The following is an 18,022-nucleotide window of genomic DNA, read 5'->3' on the forward strand; positions in this document are numbered from 1 at the left end:
GTAATTAGACCACTGAAGAACCGCCATACTGGTACAAATGACCTAGTAATTTGTGTCACCATCTCCCGGTCTATAATGTATAGGTGTTAGACTTACATAATACATTTAATTTTTTTTTCTTTATAAAAGAAAGCGGATAAACAAACTAGTGGTTCGCCCATTATCGAACGATCACCACTGCCCATGGGCCTTTACCAGAGTAATTGTAAAGATGTTGCCGGCCTTTTAAGGAAGAGGTTGATATTTGAATTATTTATGGATTTGTATAATATCTGACACACATTATATAACCAGATTTAAATCTATGGTCATTAGGGTAATCATGAACATGGGTGGTTGATGGATCGATGGGGGAAATTATTTCCAGTCATATATACCTGTTCACATTTAGTTTGATTGTATCTATGTAATAATTTTCATCAATGTATAAATCAGACATAAGCGCAAGAGTTACCAGTCTACACTAATCCTACTAATATTATATTATATTATCCTACTAATATCATATATGCGAAAGTTTGTGAGGATGTGTGTGTGTTTGTTGCTCTTTCACGCAAAAACTACTGGACCGATTGCAATGAAATTTGGTCCGTAAACAGCTGCACAACTGGAATAACATATAGGCAACTTTTTATCCCGTTATTCCTACGGGGTACGGACTTATGCGGGTGAAACCGCGGGGCGCAGCTAGTTACTAATATTGTACGGAGGTAGAGTATGGAAGTTTGTGGTTTTGTAGGCGGAAATTCTCAAGCTAATGAAACGAACGAAAAAATTCTCTTAGTAAAAGGAAGCCACGTTGAGTGTGTCGTAGGCTATGTTTTTTTTCGGGGTCAACCCGGGCAGAACTGGGATGAGCGGCTAGTATTAAATATAAAAAAAGCCATGTGCAGATTGTATGAAAATATTTTTTTAATTGATCGTAAAGAATGGCGCACACCGCGACATTTTTCGTTAATGTGTGACTGTTTCAAATTAATCTTGATTACATTGACCTAATTTAGCATATACACCGTCTTCCTTGTTATCCGGATATTTTAATATTAATGGCACTTTATTCCCCTTTGGGTGACTTCCGACATATTTTATAATTTGAAGTGTATTAGAGAATATTGGAATGCAATTGAGTATTTTATAGTTTAATTGCTGTAAAACGTTTTAAACTTCTGGGTAAATAATATAACGAATTAATATTTACTTATGATGCAGACAAAGAAATGTACACATTATTGCCATATTAATAATTGTCCAATTACTACATAACATTATTAAAAATTATAATTGTAATTACAGATTTTTTGCATAATGCCGGCATAATATATCGAGATTTGAAGCCAGAGAACATTCTTTTGGACAACGATTACAACATCAAGTTGATAGACTTTGGCTTGTCGAAGTGGTTGTCCGTAGGGTCGAGGACCACTACGCTCTGTGGCACACTTAAATATATGGGTGAGTTGAAATATAAAATTTTATTATATTTTGAAATTGTCTTAATAATTTTTTAAATTTCGTTTTTGTTTAACATTTACCATCAAGATAGAATTTTTTTGGATATGTTAAAATTTATCAGTGAAATAAGTAATATTTTAGCATACTTTAAATATTTAGCAGTGTCCCCAGTGTATTTTGATGTTAATAGTGTTTTAAATATATATGGATATTGCACATTATTTTTTGACTTTATTATTGTAGAAAAAGAACTGCCGGTGTATCAATATGTTTAATTGCTTTAAATGAATGCTGTTTAATATTTTAAAAAATTTGCAGTATTCCAAATATATACATAAAATTTTAATTAATGTCCATAATAGAGAAGACATGTTGAGTGCAAAATCTTACATTTTATATGAAAATATCACTAAAACGTAATTACCCACCGCTCATTATACGTGTTATATTTATAGAGCGCAATTATAACGATCATTTTCCATTGCAGTGTGGGATTTGATACGTTCTCTGTTAAATTGAAATGGCTCAATGCACAGCTGCCTCGGTGCGCAAACACTTTCTTCACTGTACCCTCTTATAAACCGGCAAATTTACGTGATTATGTCAGTAGTAGCGAGTAGTATGCGCGCGGCTTGCCATTGACGCCGGCAAGATGAACGCCCGCGATTTCAACTTCGAAATCGCCATGGACGGTAGCCAAGTGGACGAAGTGGTCGCTAGTATATTCCACACGGTTCTCTTCCACCGCTCCAGCGGGAAATTCACATACAACAACGAAGAGAGCTACTCCATACGGACCGTCAACTACGTGGACGTCGACTGCGACTTTATAGACTTCACTTACGTTTGCTGCGCGTCTGAAACCTTAGTACGCAGAATTAAGAGAGAGATCTCGATATTCTCGAAGCTCCTCCGCGCGTTGGACGGCCGCCCCTCGCCGGCCAAAGGCGAGATCAGCCTCGAGTTCTTCCAGAAACATCGAACGAGATGGTTCCTACCCACGTACGTGCCGGTGCCCTGGGAGATATGGCGGGTCAGCTGCGAGCTCACGGAGTCCGGCAACGACCAGGATATGCACAGCAAACACGAAAGCGTCGTCGAAATGCTGCAAGACCAAATCGTTTTCATCACTGAAATAATTAACCGACACGAATACGTGCCCAAGATGCCCAACCGGTCGGACGCGGACCTCATCTTCGACACATCCTATCCGGATATCCAGCCGTATCTATTCGCGATTAAGTATAAATTGCCCGAAACTGAGTCAAACACGGTTGGCAACACGGTGCGCAAACTTATAAGAGATACGTTGTCTTTGTGATCGTTAATATATCGATCGTTATAACGTGCCGTGGCTGCGTCCAATTATTCGCGATTGCACGAACGACGTCGTTCGTCTCATTGCCATTGTATTGTTGATCAATGCTGTTAAAACGCTTTAATTTAGTCAGATTTGTGTGTAAGTACATTCTAAATTTGTTCGTGCAATTGTTATTAAGAAAGACGAGACCTCGCTCTCTACTTGAGAACCGGAAATCTTCGATTATTCACTCGATTTTTGTGATATATCGATATAAGGCGTAATCAATTCGTGACTGCCGTGTGAAACGAAATTTTGGGCTATGAAAGAATTAAATCCTATATTATTTTACGAAGAATTTATTCTTGAACGTGCAATTGTTTTCGTCGAAAATTGTTAGTAAGATTTTAAGGTAATAGAGCTATATCTGTGAAATATTGCTATATTTTATTTATATTATTATTGTAAATGTACTTAGTCATTACAATTAAAATGCAAGTATATTAAATTATTTATTATTAACTTGTCCTTTAGTTTCGTGTTATAATTTGTTTGACAATTGATGTGTGTATAATTTTTTTTTTTTTGTTAATTGGTAGACATATGTGTTTTTGTTGTGTTAGGCGTAACTAAGCAATAGTCACATAACTGTGAAAGCTGGTTGAAGTGTCCACTTGTGTTTATATTCGACTGTCTTACTTACTTTAAATAAGTTTATATGCGAAGTATATTAAGCCATGAATAACGACATGTAATTTTAGATATAAACATACTGTTAATGATGTACATACAGGAATTAATTATAAAATCGACTTTAACTTCATTTTAATACACGTTAGAGCCTTTAATTGTTATTAAGAGTATTATATATTAGTGGATCTTTCAGGATTCGAGTGTAATGTAACACTGTGTGATGTAGTATAGAGTAACAATCTTAAATTCTAATGACTTTGTAACTATACTAGAGGCCCAAGCGAGTCGAATTGCGTAATTGTATGGTTAGAATGGCTATTTTCATGTTACAATTGTAGTATAGAATGATTATATTCAATAAAAAAGCCTAGATATTTTAAAAACGTGTACATAATTGTAAATAATTATATTTAATATATTAATGTAAAGATTTTCTCATTCAAATTATTCTTCATATGGTTGGAAATTTGAGAGCTTTATAATACTAACATCCTGCTTAGTGTTTTGTAATTGTAGAACTTCGAAATATTAATACTAGAATATTTTACTTTAAATCAGTGTGATATATACTAAGATAATTCGAAAATAATTTAACATAAGATGGTGCATGGATAGTATGTTAGTGTAGAGAAAAGATAAAAGTAAAAAAAAATCGTGTGTTCCGAAACAGATAAATTTTGTTGTAATGATAGATATAAATGTCTAGCTATTCTTAGTTTTAATTTTCTATTCACAACAAAAATCCATAGGCGTAATTCTATTTTTCTAGCTAGGCAACACATAATTGTGTTGATAAATTTAAAATTATGATACTATTCTATTCAATGCTTGTCCAATAAAAAATCTACACACAGTTTTACAACAGTTTGAAGTATGACGTGGAATGTCCGACATTTTTGATTAAGGTGTCTGGGGAAAAGAATATCTTAGAAATACCATAATATTTTATTTACTGACGCATTCATGTATAACCAAAAGTTTAATTTGACATAAATATAAGTACAAGTAGGTTTCCGTTAAAAAGTTTTATTTTTATAAAGACGACGCATGCTCTTCAAATCCCTTATGATATTTCCACGTACGATGAATCCATCCATGAACTTATAATTATTTACTTTCCTACCTCATTTTGTAACTAGCTGTAGTTTATTCGCATCTCGATTGAATCATAGTTTTCCTATACGTCTATTATATTTTATTGACTAATTATCACCAAAGAGAAGGCTGTACCTTGCGATGATGATTCGACCATTGCAATTGGTTCGTCGCTTCTATTGCTTTTTTACTCCATTTTGTATTAGATAAATGCAATTAATTGTACTTTTTGTTTTATTGTTCTGTTTGCCCGTTTGGCTTCCTTCCATGGTGGTACAACGAAAATACATTTCAAAAGCAAGATTGGGGTATGGAATAAATAATTAAATAAAAATTCATAACGACTTAAAAATTGCATTCGATACTAAATCTTATAGATTGTTAAAACTTGGAGTAAGAAAGGAATGGAATATTGATATAAATTCATATCAGTGAGTACCTTAGTAACGAATGTTTTAAAACTTAATTCAAATTGAATTTGGTGATGAGACAATATATTTTATTCTAAAGATACCTTAATCGTGTGCCTCGTTTAATTTTTACGTCGCACGTTGTATATATAAGCACCTAGCTATGGCCTTACTTAAAGATGTTATGACTTATTGTGTATGGCTGTTATATATTTGTATGAATGCGGTATGAGATAGTATATGTTGTGATGTATCAGTTCAAAAGCAGGAACATTAGTCTTGTGATAATTTATATAAATATGTGAATAAATGATGAAGTATTATGGAGGTATTTTATTTACAATTATGCCTTCTTATGCCCCAATTTGACGTGAATTCCTTTGATAGTTGTAATGAATTTGAAACTCGCTTCCTGAGTTGCCCAGAATTATCTTGTTATCCAAGAAATTATTCTTAAGCCAAAAACTAACTACATTTTGGACAATAAGTTGTGATTCTATGCATATTAGAGAAAAAAAATTATATTTTTATTCTTCACTTAAAAACAGACGTATACCACACAAAACCAATTAAGTGGTTCATCTAAATGCATAAAGCAAATATTTAAATCGTTATTATTGACTTGCTAAATTATAAATATAAAAACAATGTTCAATTGGTCGATCAATCTGATATTCTAAATGTTTCACTGCATATTAGAGAAACCTATAATACATACCAGAAGTCGGTTAACTGCGTGTTAACGAGATACAATGCCATTATTATTTTTAAATCATAATAAATAACATGTGTATAATTTTCTATACGTTTAAATATCGCATGTAAAATTATAATTTACTATAGTGCTAAGTGAAATGAAGACAACAATCACCTCGTGTGCTCAACGGCAGCCAGAAATTTCCTACCATGAACGTAAATATGAATAAGTTATTTTATTTAGTTTAAATTAAGTAATTTGTGTGAATGGTGGAATGCATGTTGCGTGGAGCACAAGAAGTGTGAATGGGATGTGTTCATTGCTTAAAACTAAAAGGAGTATTATTAAGATGGAAGGAGTATTATTCATATAGAAGATATATAATCAATTATCTTGTTCACCAATTGATGAAAAATCATTTTGTCTGTATTAAAGTGCTTTTTATGAGATGAAATAAAGTTTGTGTTTTTAATACTCCTTTTATCATATTATTCACTAAATAATCATAAAGATGCTTGTAGCAAAAGGATGATAGTGGATTTTACAATAATTTTCTTGTACAATATAATTCACTTTTTTTAATTTGATTTTCCTTTGTTATCAGCTCCAGAAATCCTGCAAAGGGAACCATATGGACATGCCGTAGATTGGTGGTCTCTCGGCGTGTTAACGTGCAGAATGCTAACGGGAGAAGTGAGTATAATTTTGGCTTCAACGTTAATAAGTCAAATATCCTTTGAACTAGATTTCTTTGTTTGATTTCCCTGTACCTTAGACATTCACATAATTGGAGAGCTTTGTAAATGTAAAATCGTATATATCCGTCTTTCACAACGAATTGGTGGACGCTAAATAAACCATAATATAACATTTCATAAAAATTCCTACACAATGTGTTATAAATAATATCTTCCTCCGTGTCTGTCTGCCTGTTTGCGATAAACTTAAAAATTACTCTACCGATTTTCACTTTTCACCATTATTAAGGTTTTAATACACACATATATACCATAATATGCTGTTTTCTATATAATTTGTCAAGTTTTTGTAATTATTTGCTAAAATATAATCGCTTTTCCTAGAAAGTTTACTTAGAGCTTTGAAAATGTGTGATCTTGTAGATTTCGATGTGCTTTTTTCGAATTTCTACTTTGCCATATTTAAAAAATTAATGGAGTTATTTTACGAGGAAAAGATTTATGAACAAATGTAATAAATTAGGAGAATTTCCAACGATTTATATTTTAAAAATATTGTTCGTATAATCTAGAGTTTCGGCGTACAAGCGTCTCAAATTGCTACTTGCTACGCGTTTCGCAGGATAACTCTTTGAATTACTTTGAGGAAGAACAAGTGTATCGTTTATGTATTCGAAAATTGAGCTCTGCCGGCAGATGTTTCAAAAAGGCATCAAATTTACTACACCTTCATGTACTATTAAATTAACATTGATAACTCAATAAAAAGTGACATAGTACATATTTATATTATAACAAGAAGCTTTGGTAAACTTGATATTATCATAAGCATGTTTGTTAATAAAAATATTATTTGCATTTACGCTGCAGGATGCAAACATGAGACAAATTACAGTACCTGAGACATATGCTTGAATAATTTCTATGCACGTTAATCTGGTTAAATATAATTTAATATGAATGACATTGACATATTTTAAAATATTTATATAATATGATTTTTCTCATGTGTAAAGCATTTCAATGCTATAAAACCTAAAAGTTTATTTAAGTTAAGTTAATTTGACTTATATTATAGAAGTATAGTGCAGTAATACATAAAGTGATATACCTAGTTATAATATGGAAACCTGGGTTTAAGTGCTAATTTAAATATTCGATTGACAATTTTTTTGTTATTGATTATCTTTATATATTCATTTTTTAATTCCTATAAAAAGTAATTAATTCTTTGAATGAACTTTGAACATAGCATTGTAACTTAATATTAATAAGTGGCATCTTTCTGTACATTTGAAATATTGTTTTCTGCCATGACACAAGTGTTAGGGATTTTTTTATTTTAGGGCATCAAATAAAACATTATGTAAAAAACGTATTTATTTATTACTTATAGTACCGGAAATTCGATAATTTATTTGAAAATAATTACAACTTAGGTAGTTCTTCAGTTTCTACTATTTAAATAAGTCTCTAACTAGTCTGACATTCACGCGTTTTTCCGATCGTAGCCGGCGGAAACGGGAACCCATCACAAACGCACTGCATAGGGCAATTTGCCTCTTGCTAGCGGAGGGCGCGTGTCGAGGGTATTCTGTCGACACACGCCTACCGCCTCTAGAGTTAAGTTTAGTATCTAAGAGGAGGAAGCAGCGCTCGACTTCTCAGTTTTTTCAGCGCTACCCTCTGATGAGTCCTTGCCATTGCTATTTTCAAAACTTTCTGAGCTTTCTTCAGAACTGTCTTTAGGAGAGTCGTTAAGAGGTAGTTCACCTTCTTTCAATTCTGGTTTCTTCTCACTTTCCTCTTTTGGTTGCGCAGGTTCAACGGGTGCAGCCTTTTCCTGAGGTATATCGTCTTTTTTATCTTCCACTTTCTCCTCATTTTCTTTTGATTCTTCACTGGATTCAGCTGATTTTACAGAAATTTGAGGTATCTCAGTTCGCTTATCGTCGGCGGTGGCAACATCAGACGATTTGGTTTCCACCTTGGTAGGTTCTGCACTTGCTTTATTTTCTTCAACAGCATCACGAACTACACGTTGCGGTTCAGCGACAACTCCAGATTCGGCAGATTTGGGTTCAACTGGTGTATCAGGAACAGCCGCTTTTGCAGCAGGTTCTTCTTTCTTTTCCTCGGGTTTCTGTTCTACAGGTTTGACCTCCTCGACATTTCCGCTTTTGGCAGCAGGTTCTGATTCTGGGACATCATCTTTTTTGTCTTCGGGTTCCGCTGACTTTGTAGCAACGGCAGGCTGGGATTCAGAAATAGGGTTAATAGCAGCCAAGTCAACAACATCATCAGCTACTGCAGCCGGGTTTTTAATTGCGCTGACAACGTCAATTGCTTCATCAACACCCACAGATTTAACGGCTGGTACATTGTTAACTTCTTCTACTTTCGCTTGTGACTCATCAGGTTTAGATTCGGGCTTAGATTCGGGTTCAGGGCTTTCACTTTTCTGTTGTGGTTTTTCTAATTCTGAAGGGATATCTTTAGCTGGTTCATCTGATTTAACTTGTGGAATTTCTTCTTTCTTTGATTCTTCTTTATCGTCTTCCTTTGCAGGTTTGGAATCTACAGCGGCATCAATGGGAGAAGGTGCACTCTTGGCTTCTGCGTCAACAGGTGCGCTTGCCTCTTTTTCTTCAGGCACAGGTTCTTCTTTCTTTCCCTCTGGAGTTGCTGACTTTTCATCATTTTGAACTTTTTCTTCCCCACTCTTCACTTCCGCTGTAGTAACGGGGGCAACTGGTACATCTGGCTTATCTTCTGCGACGGGCATGGCAAGGCTCACAGCCGCTATGGCCAGGCAAATAATCAGCACCTTCATCCTGAAAAAAATATTTAAATTGTTAGGTGTCTCATACAACAATGACGATGTTTTAAATTTAAACGCACGTCTATGAATCGTGAGTACGGTAAGGCCAATGTTACGCGCCGCCTCCGAGCTTATCGTTCATCGCAATTTTTCAATTAAGGCTGGATAATATAAGGGCCTGATATGCTGGGGGCGAGTGCCTATCGTCTAGTTCAATTGAATTAAAAGTTGACATGTGTGAGCAGGATGTCGGCTATTTGTGAAAGTGGGTAATGAGATAGCTTTGGAAAGTTTTAAGTTCAAGTTAAATGTCTACTTCGATACAATAATTCAACCTTCCAAAACTATTGAAGTCAATGTTCAAAGTCCTTACGATCTTAGAAGTGAAGAAGTTTGTTTTAAACTGTATATAAAAAGCGCTAACTGGATATCCCAGGTCCTGTTGGAATGTAGTCTGGCGCCACTCCACAAATAGATCGTAACATCCTTCGACGGGGTAATTATAGCGTAAACCTGCTCTAGGCTCCTCTTAACTTGTATAGATATTTGAAAATAATAATAGTTAACAGGCATATGTGGTTATTTTTAGCTCCATCTTTCAAGCATTTAATGACCAAGCTATTTACGTGCTATAATATTAAATACTACTGACACTTTAGTTAAAATATGCATTTCAGGTTAATCGCTATAAAAAATTTGAGTCATAGAATTACGAAAAAATCAGTAATCGCTTTCGTTCGTGTCGGCTTGTTATAAATATTCAATAGTTTAAAGTTGCTTATTATGGAGACAAACGTTGGTCTAATACGTGGATGTTTCTAGACGTATATATAGATGAATGGACGCTTAACTTTCATTGTGGACAGTTCCTAGCGCGTGCTAGGCAGGATGCGAAACGCGCGTTTGTAATATGGATGATCCGGCGAGACGTCCAAGGTACATTATGTGAATTTTAATCGACTCATTCTATAGAATCGGCGAGCTGATGATTCACTGTTAACACAGTCTCTTAATATGATCGATTCTGGTTGTTTCAAATTAACGTCAAAAGTTCTGTATTCCACACAAACCTCTATTGAAGTATAAATACAAGCTACCTAAACTTTTAAATCAATAGTAACTTACAGCAGTCATAATGCTACAACGAATGCAATAACTTTATTGAAACTTCGTGTCGAAACAGAAACAATATTTAGTAAAGAAACCGTATGCAATGAGTATTTATTCTAAATTTTTTGCATTTCAAGTTCGATACGTAATATGTTTCATAACTGTTTTCTTACTGCGTTGTTGTAATTACTCGCTTGACTTGTTCTTAACTGAATCCCTTTCCTTCCTTTTGTTGTATTAAGTTTTGTTATTATGCCTGCCAAAGTACAGCCTATTTTTACATTCCAGCTGCCTGCTATCTAGTCCTGTTCTGTATATCTGAAGGCCATTTATTATTTCTTAAATATGATCATTCATTCTCATATTTCCCAGTAGGGGATGCATATGGCACAGCTAACATAGAAATGATAAAAATATGTTTATAAATAATATATTTACTCTTTAGAAATAGTGTCAAAGCTTTCTACAATACTGTAATACATAAAAAAAATTAAGTAATGTACAAAATACCATTATTATAAAGCTATCCAATAGAAAGGAAAAAAATAATAAAAGCATTCATCAAGTTCGCAAAACGAGTTTCGCATCCAATGCAGCGGCCATTGCCTCTACCACGATGATATATCTCGACCCTCTGTTTTCATTTGATTTATAATGCACTGGTTTACAATACAACTAAATGTAACATTCCATTTGGAACGTATGATTTATGTGTTTGTGAGTAATTTTTTGGAAGGATATCCTCGGCGTGGTCTGGACAAGGCAAGTAATCTTCCCACACATTTGAGCAATCTTCCAATTGAATCCGATTTGATTGGCGCATGCTGGTCATTGCGCCAATCAAAAAAATATGCCGGCGATCCTGCTGTCCGCCTTTGCATGGCTTAGCACGTGACACCCCCTGCTGTTTATAATTATGTAATCTTTGAATGTATATAATCGAAATTATCTTTTAGGTCTTCACAAATTTATAAATGCGTTTTATAGGTAGGTTTTCTTCACATTACGTCCGCTTTTTTGCATAATTTTCTATTGTCACGATATCAATGCAATTTAACTAGGTCTAAACGTGTTTGAATGGCTTCTGAATAGGCTTTCGATTTGATAACCTGATTTTGTAGGCCTTGTAAGATTTGTCTCCTTGCGCTTATTACGAAATTGTGTATGGTTGTAATTCTATACAAGCGACGATATTCAAATCTTCTTTTCAGGATTAATTTTGCGATTCGTTGTGGTTATTAAATATTTTAAAACGACGACACGTTTCTGTTGCCATTATGAGACACAGTACTCGTGTATATTCAATAGATTAACATTACAACACTGCGGTCCCCGTAAGCCTTATAAGGTTTCGTCAGATACAAGGCCTTGCGGCTAATGTAATTATAATATTTACTATCAATAGTATTCCATCATTTAATACTTTTGCGAAACCGACGGATGCTAACACATACATATGACCTTATTAAAATAATTAAACATTTACAATTCAACTGTGATGCGCATGCTACCGAATAAATTAGTATCGGTTGCGTCTATTACATATTATTATACTAATAAGGATAATTCCGAATCCCCATCACGGTACGTTATCTTAACCATCAGTGGCTCTAAGTCGTGACTATCTGATAGCTCAATTAAGTATTTATCTAGTCACCGGTAAGCTCCGACGTCCATGTCATATCAAGAATCATACACGTGAAGCACGTAATATGACAATTTTATTACAATGAATTTTTACCGTGAGTTTACCACGGACAATTCGAAAAGGACGGCGCAATTCCCATGGTTTATCATCAACTAAATGCAACAGAAGATATATGCATATAATCTTCATAGACAGCTCGATGCAAAGCATTTTAAACTGGTATTCGTCATTTGTTTAAGGAATATGAATAAATTATAATATTAATCCATTTGGCCATAGAAAGCCCGATTGTAAGATATCACCAATTATTGCACTTTTTGCATTTTTTTTACAATAAACATTTCCGATATCTCGAATATAGCTTGGGAAAGTTTTGTAATTCTTTAACGAGAACGCAGGAGATGCAGGGACACGACTCTTGCATCGTTATTCTGATATACACAGCCATTCATCACTGAATAACTTACATTAAATTGCGATGTGCCATTAAAATTCGCACGTTTTCTGCGCGCTCAGAGAATGCATAAGTTTTAAGGCGCGACCGTCTAGATTGACCCAGACATTGATTTTTTTCACAATTTACATTTACAATGCTTAAACTTGCTTGGCTCGCCGTTTCACCCGTTGAATGTCATTTACATAAACTTTTTTCCCCAAAATTGAATGAAAATAGATTTGAACTAAATGTGAATTAACAAAATCTCGTTTGAACTATAATTTCGGATACATCTCATCCAATTTCGCAAATAGAAAAGAACCAATATAAAGAGGCCAATGTGCCATTAATGTTTTATAATGATGCCAATTTTCGATGCAAGCAGGTCGCGTCCTTATAAGCTATAATTACTTTCGTGGGGTATTCCGAGCGATTTAAACTGGACCTACAATGTTATATTGTAACGTCGATGCGAAGAGCTTGTTACATTTCGAAACCCGTTATTCAAGAGCCGATTGTGCAACGCTCGACCCACGGTTCATTGTCGCTGCATTGGGACCGAGGATCGATCCTATTATCTCATTCGGATAAATCAATTTTCCCGCTTAGAAAGGGGAATAATATACTGTTCCACATAATGTTTAGTTGATTTGTGATTGAACGTTGATGCTGAAAGTATTGTTTCATAAATTATAACGCATGTTTCAATAAGTATTAATGAAGGTGGAAATGTGGCTAACCCATGGCTAGATTTATTCTTCGTACGTAACTAATCGATTTTTATTGCTTCACATGGCGTCTTTTTTTTCAAGACAGTACTGCGACGGAAAATTAATTCTAGTCACTATATTACAAAGAACCAAATACATTAAAATTGATATAAATATAATAAGCTTAGGTAGCAAATAAACGGTCATAATGTACTATTATGATAACGGTCGGTAATATAAATAATAAAACATTGTTGTTGTCAGATTTCATTTAAAGAAGAAATATTTAGAAAATTTTAATTAAACATTAGTATCTACTTGCATAATTGCATAGAAATTCTTCCTTTCATCTTTGAACTATGATATTCTGCAATTGCCTAAGAAACAAAGGAGAGTTATCAAATAGTGAGGGTGTTGACAAAGCGGAGTAGCTAAATATAAGGAAAAAATTGTTGAAAGGGAGGCTGGCGATTAAAGTAATTAAATTAAAGAATGCCTTACAAAGGCTAGTCTAGCCTTTTGCTAAAATTACGCGCTTGGCGGGCTTAAGAAAACCCAATTAACTTTTTTGGCTAATGATTAAATTCACCTTAGACATCTTAGAATATTTCTTAGAAATTTTAAACCTTCTGCTTTACGTAGGTTTATCTCCTTATTTATATAAGAACATGTTTTAAAACAGCCGTTTTCCTCCCATTCAAATTGACAACATTCGACAAACACAACTAGCTAAATAAAAGACCAGCGTTACAATAAATATTATGTACAATGGACAACTAGCACGGGGTCACCACAAACGTTACTTACCACCAGTAGGGATTGTGGCCCGAAGCTGGCCTATAATTAAAATGAAATCTTAAATGCGATCACGGTAATGTAATATAAAATCTACCAGAATTATGAATAACGTTATCCAGACGGTTATTGATAGGAAGTGTTAACGGTACATAGTAAAGTAAATGTTGGTCTAGCTAAGCCTTAGGTCAATGCCAGCGGAAGAGCTTTCGGAGGCTAAATAACGGACCGGTTGGGCAAGTGTGAAATGTCAACAAATGTGCCCATTTTTCGGGCCGTGGACTTATGTAATAAACTGCAGCACTTGAAGATCATTTATTATTTTTTCGAAGTCATTTCAGTATAAAAAATTGTAAAGGATTTATGTAATGAGATGTTACGAAAGATTAAGTCGTTGTGCAGGATATATCAATGTGTTATTATTAAAACTCAAATATTAACTGAAATAGCGTCTAATTGGTTTCCCAATGCATGTTTAGTTTAAATATACTTTTTAAAATTGCCTCACATTATTGATTTTATGTTTCCTTTTTAGTTGGTTTCTCTTATATTATATTCATAATTTTATACCAAATTGGGATGTATAAAAACATTAGGAAATTTTCAACAGTGCGTTACTTAGATCAATATGCATATTTCGGCCGTTATGAAATCAAGGAACGAATCGATTGATGATTTCAGGTAATACCTAAGTGTGATCATGTATCAATTTTATACATACTTCAAAACGTCATCAAGCCTCTACGATCTGAAAACTTTTCAGCAACATTAAACCATATTGTATTGAACCAAAATTCTGAATATATAATTACGGAAAGTCCATTTGAAAAGACTAACGTAATGACAATTGATGGCAATTATTAAATTTGTTTCAGTTCTACAACTTATACGTTGACCTTGCCTATCCGTGTCCGGTAGATAGACTCCTTCTGAAGAATTGAAGCTGTTGTTTTTAGCTTCACTAAATATCCATGATCCGTGAAAATTGTTATCATTATGTAGGATAATTGAGGCGGCAAGTAACCTTGCGAGCTTCTAATGTCGGATCTAATTTACCTCTTCTGCATAAGCCGGAGGCTGGCACGAACGGAAATATTGATTTCATGAAATAATGACCAACTGCATGTAGGCAAATAGAATTGCAACAATGTCAATGTTAATCGAAACAGATTTCATCTCAACTTTGTTTATTTGACTTGTGCGATTTTAAATTGGCGTATCAGGGAAAAATATAAAACAAGAATATATATGGTAATAAAATAAATCTTACGCTACATTTAATAATCATAATAATAACATAGGTACTGCGCAAGTGATTTTGCGCATGCGTCATACATTTGACAGGTTGGTTATAAACGTCACATCTAGTTTATATGCGGGAAAGATTTGACCACGACTATGTAATTTAAAATTAAAACACATCATGACCGTGATCTTGGAACCAAACTCGTGACCATAAACGTGCTTGCTTTGAGTCACAGTGAGAATTTGAAAATAATGTTATTTATTCTAGCCTATGAAGTAATTATCTTATGATAGGGCAGGTCCATGTTATAATATGAAACACAGCGCCATACACCTAATTGCTATCGAAATATTAGAATATGTTACATAGCTATATAATATTATAAAGCCAAAGAGATGTCTACTAGACTGATTTCAAAAATGTTTATTTGGCTAAATGGCTATATATAGCACGGGCAGAATCTGGGCGGATTGGTAGTTAAATAGAAATTAGGTTTATGTTAAGCATCAGACGTGTTTGGGTACCTATTGTTTAACTATTGAAGGGTAATAATCAGTGTTTTTTATGCATTTTTTTCATTTTTAATTAGCCGTTGTGCAGTTGAGTCATGAAAACGATTAGTTTTGGCTCCCATCACGCGTGTGCGAGACGTGGTAGGCTTGATTGGCGCACTTTTTATCGTAGTTTTGTTTCGCTCCACTCAGATTGCGGGGTCATTTAGTACTAAAATGAGACGTTAATTACTTTTTCAATCGCATCTGGACGATGTGAAGGGATAATTATTTTTAGGATTAAAAAAACATACAAGACTTGTCTATATCAACGTTGATATTCAGATGGTACAATGAGATATCTCATATTTATAATACATTCTTTCAAATTTAACTTATTCCTACAGTTTACTTTAATGGAATTATAAGCCTATTCGGGAATATTAATTTCAATGATTAAATACATTTATGAAAAGAAATAATTGAATAAACAGTCAACCGCGTAGGTACATTAACAATTGTGCTAAGATAACGAATAAAAGATTTATAGTTATTTTTACAAGTAAACATTAGTCATGGTAAAATTGGATGCGCATGTTCTTGTGCCTAATACGCATAGAAGAACGCAAATTATACAGCATGCAATATGCATCTATAGTAAATAATAGTTCCTTGAAGGGTAGATAAATACTTAAGATATAACGCGACTGCAGGTGGCCCTGGCCGGCCACGACCTAACTATGAATAAACCTGCAATTCCGAATGATTATTATTGTAGCAACGCCTTGTTCGTTATTTTGCATACTTTTGAAAGTAGATTACGAGACTGAACGAAACTATTGTGGAATGCCATTAATTCTGCGCAAATAACTGCCGTGTCTATTCCTGCAAGGTCTGTTATTTCTGGAAGTTATTTGTTTAAAGAGACAGTAGTTAGATTTCAGCCAATAGACTACTTTTTATTTATGTTATGAGAATCTTTTAAATTTAGGCTTGTTTACAGTTGTTTTACCCGTCAATTTAAAGTTATGTAAATTTCAGTTAATAATTGAGTATTTCTCGGAACTTAAAAATTTAATCTAGATATTACGAAACTTTTTCTTATCAAGTTATGCATATATTAGTTAAATGTTATTGTAAGGTTAATCGTGCGGTTATAAAGTGAATTGAAATAATATTCATTGAATATTACCGTTCATAGTCGAGTGGTAACTGGAAAGGTTAAAGGGAATGTATTGTACAAATATGGTAAACGTAAGCCTTTTGAAATATTCCACTGAAATCTATTAAACCAACTACTCAACTGGGTTTATGAAGCTCTAAGAGTATGCATGGTTTCGACCTTGATTGTGCTGGGAAAAGTTGCTACACAATATTTACGACCATATCGCTGTTATGGTTGCATATCATTATTTGATTTATGACATTCTGTTAGATTTGTATAATATACGAGAAAAGTGTCGAGGTAGAATATCTGACATTTTATGCATCGAAAGGTTATTTGATTTAAAGTTATTGAAGCGTATGTGCAAATTGCTCATCATCAGGAACTGGGCGCGGGTGTTTTGTTATATCCCGACGGCTTTGTTCGGAGGACGGGCCATTGTGAAGCCAACCTTGCGTGAATACTCCTTTTTGATTTTTTATTGTCTGTTCCATTTAGTTCGAGATTGATCTTATGTTCTATATTTAAAATTTTATGATAAATTAATCTATTTTAATTATTTGAAGTTTATTGATATTGTGTTATTTAGATTTAAAAAGAGTCGAATAAATTTACCAAAATTAAAATTAACTTGAAATTATTCAAAATATAGTAAATAAATAGACTTATTGTCAAAAAGTTTAAGAAATGGAAGTTTGTTATAACATCTTTAAGACAAAAATCTATGAAAAACTTTTAGAATAACGTTAAAAAATATAATAAGGGAATAGGCGAAGCTATATTTGGATAATGAAGGGACGAACAAGGGTCCGACAGGAATAAGACTTACCTAACAAAATTGGATCCTGTGATAAACAAGATGAACTTTCCAGAAGCACTGGCACAAAAAGAAATTTAAAAAAAAATTAACTGTCTATGTACGGACGCTGTGACGACCGGCAATGTATTGGTGGCGGTTTGATAATGCGCCTGTTTATATAGGTAGTGAGTTTAGGCGCGTTGACTCGGCCTTTACATGGGGCATGTACATCTTTATATTATGCTTGCAACGGCGCATCTTTAGGTGTATCTAAGTAAATAAGGACTCGGATTCTTAATTTGAAGTAATGATTCTCAATTCGATATTTCTTTCCTCTAGTACGCATCAATTTATGTATAGTGGCGATAGTTTTATTGAAACTCTTTTTCTAGTATGATTTTTATATTTTTTTTAATTTGGATTCTTTTTTATTAGCAACTAGCTGCGCCCTGCGGT

At 33.9% G+C, this 18,022-nt stretch overlaps 3 protein-coding genes across 4 annotated transcripts in view; 2 read left to right on the forward strand and 1 right to left on the reverse strand.

Moving 5' to 3' along the window:
- LOC119830993 (serine/threonine-protein kinase S6KL) overlaps nucleotides 1-18,022 on the forward strand; it is a 45,738-nt gene that overhangs the window by 6,371 nt on the left and 21,345 nt on the right. The window contains exons 6-7 of the mRNA XM_038354191.1: nucleotides 1,294-1,452; nucleotides 6,252-6,340. Coding sequence (XP_038210119.1) covers nucleotides 1,294-1,452; nucleotides 6,252-6,340 — 248 coding nt within the window. The remainder of the gene's footprint in view (nucleotides 1-1,293; nucleotides 1,453-6,251; nucleotides 6,341-18,022) is intronic.
- Nucleotides 1,952-2,776, forward strand: LOC119830995 (autophagy-related protein 101). The gene has a single exon (XM_038354194.1). The coding sequence runs from the start codon at nucleotides 2,105-2,107 to the stop codon at nucleotides 2,771-2,773; it is 669 nt and encodes a 222-aa protein (XP_038210122.1). The 5' UTR covers nucleotides 1,952-2,104; the 3' UTR covers nucleotides 2,774-2,776.
- On the reverse strand, nucleotides 7,713-17,754 carry LOC119830994 (translation initiation factor IF-2-like). Of its 2 annotated transcripts, XM_038354193.1 has the most exons (3): nucleotides 17,597-17,741; nucleotides 13,878-13,907; nucleotides 7,713-9,179 (listed from the first exon to the last, which is right to left on the reverse strand). In XM_038354193.1, exon 3 carries the CDS (start codon nucleotides 9,176-9,178, stop codon nucleotides 7,982-7,984), a length of 1,197 nt encoding a protein of 398 aa, XP_038210121.1. In that variant the 5' UTR covers nucleotide 9,179; nucleotides 13,878-13,907; nucleotides 17,597-17,741; the 3' UTR covers nucleotides 7,713-7,981. The 2 variants fall into 2 exon arrangements, with proteins under 2 accessions (XP_038210121.1, XP_038210120.1); XM_038354192.1 differs by lacking the exon at nucleotides 13,878-13,907 and having other exon boundaries at nucleotides 17,597-17,754.

The sequence above is a fragment of the Zerene cesonia genome, chromosome 12, assembly GCF_012273895.1.
Source record: "Zerene cesonia ecotype Mississippi chromosome 12, Zerene_cesonia_1.1, whole genome shotgun sequence".
Lineage (NCBI taxonomy): Eukaryota > Metazoa > Arthropoda > Insecta > Lepidoptera > Pieridae > Zerene > Zerene cesonia.

Coding starts and splice junctions, on each gene's coding strand:
- LOC119830995 (XM_038354194.1), top strand. CDS start 2,105: ATGAACGCCCGCGATTTCAACTTCGAAATCGCCATGGACGGTAGCCAA.
- LOC119830994 (XM_038354192.1), bottom strand. CDS start 9,178: ATGAAGGTGCTGATTATTTGCCTGGCCATAGCGGCTGTGAGCCTTGCC.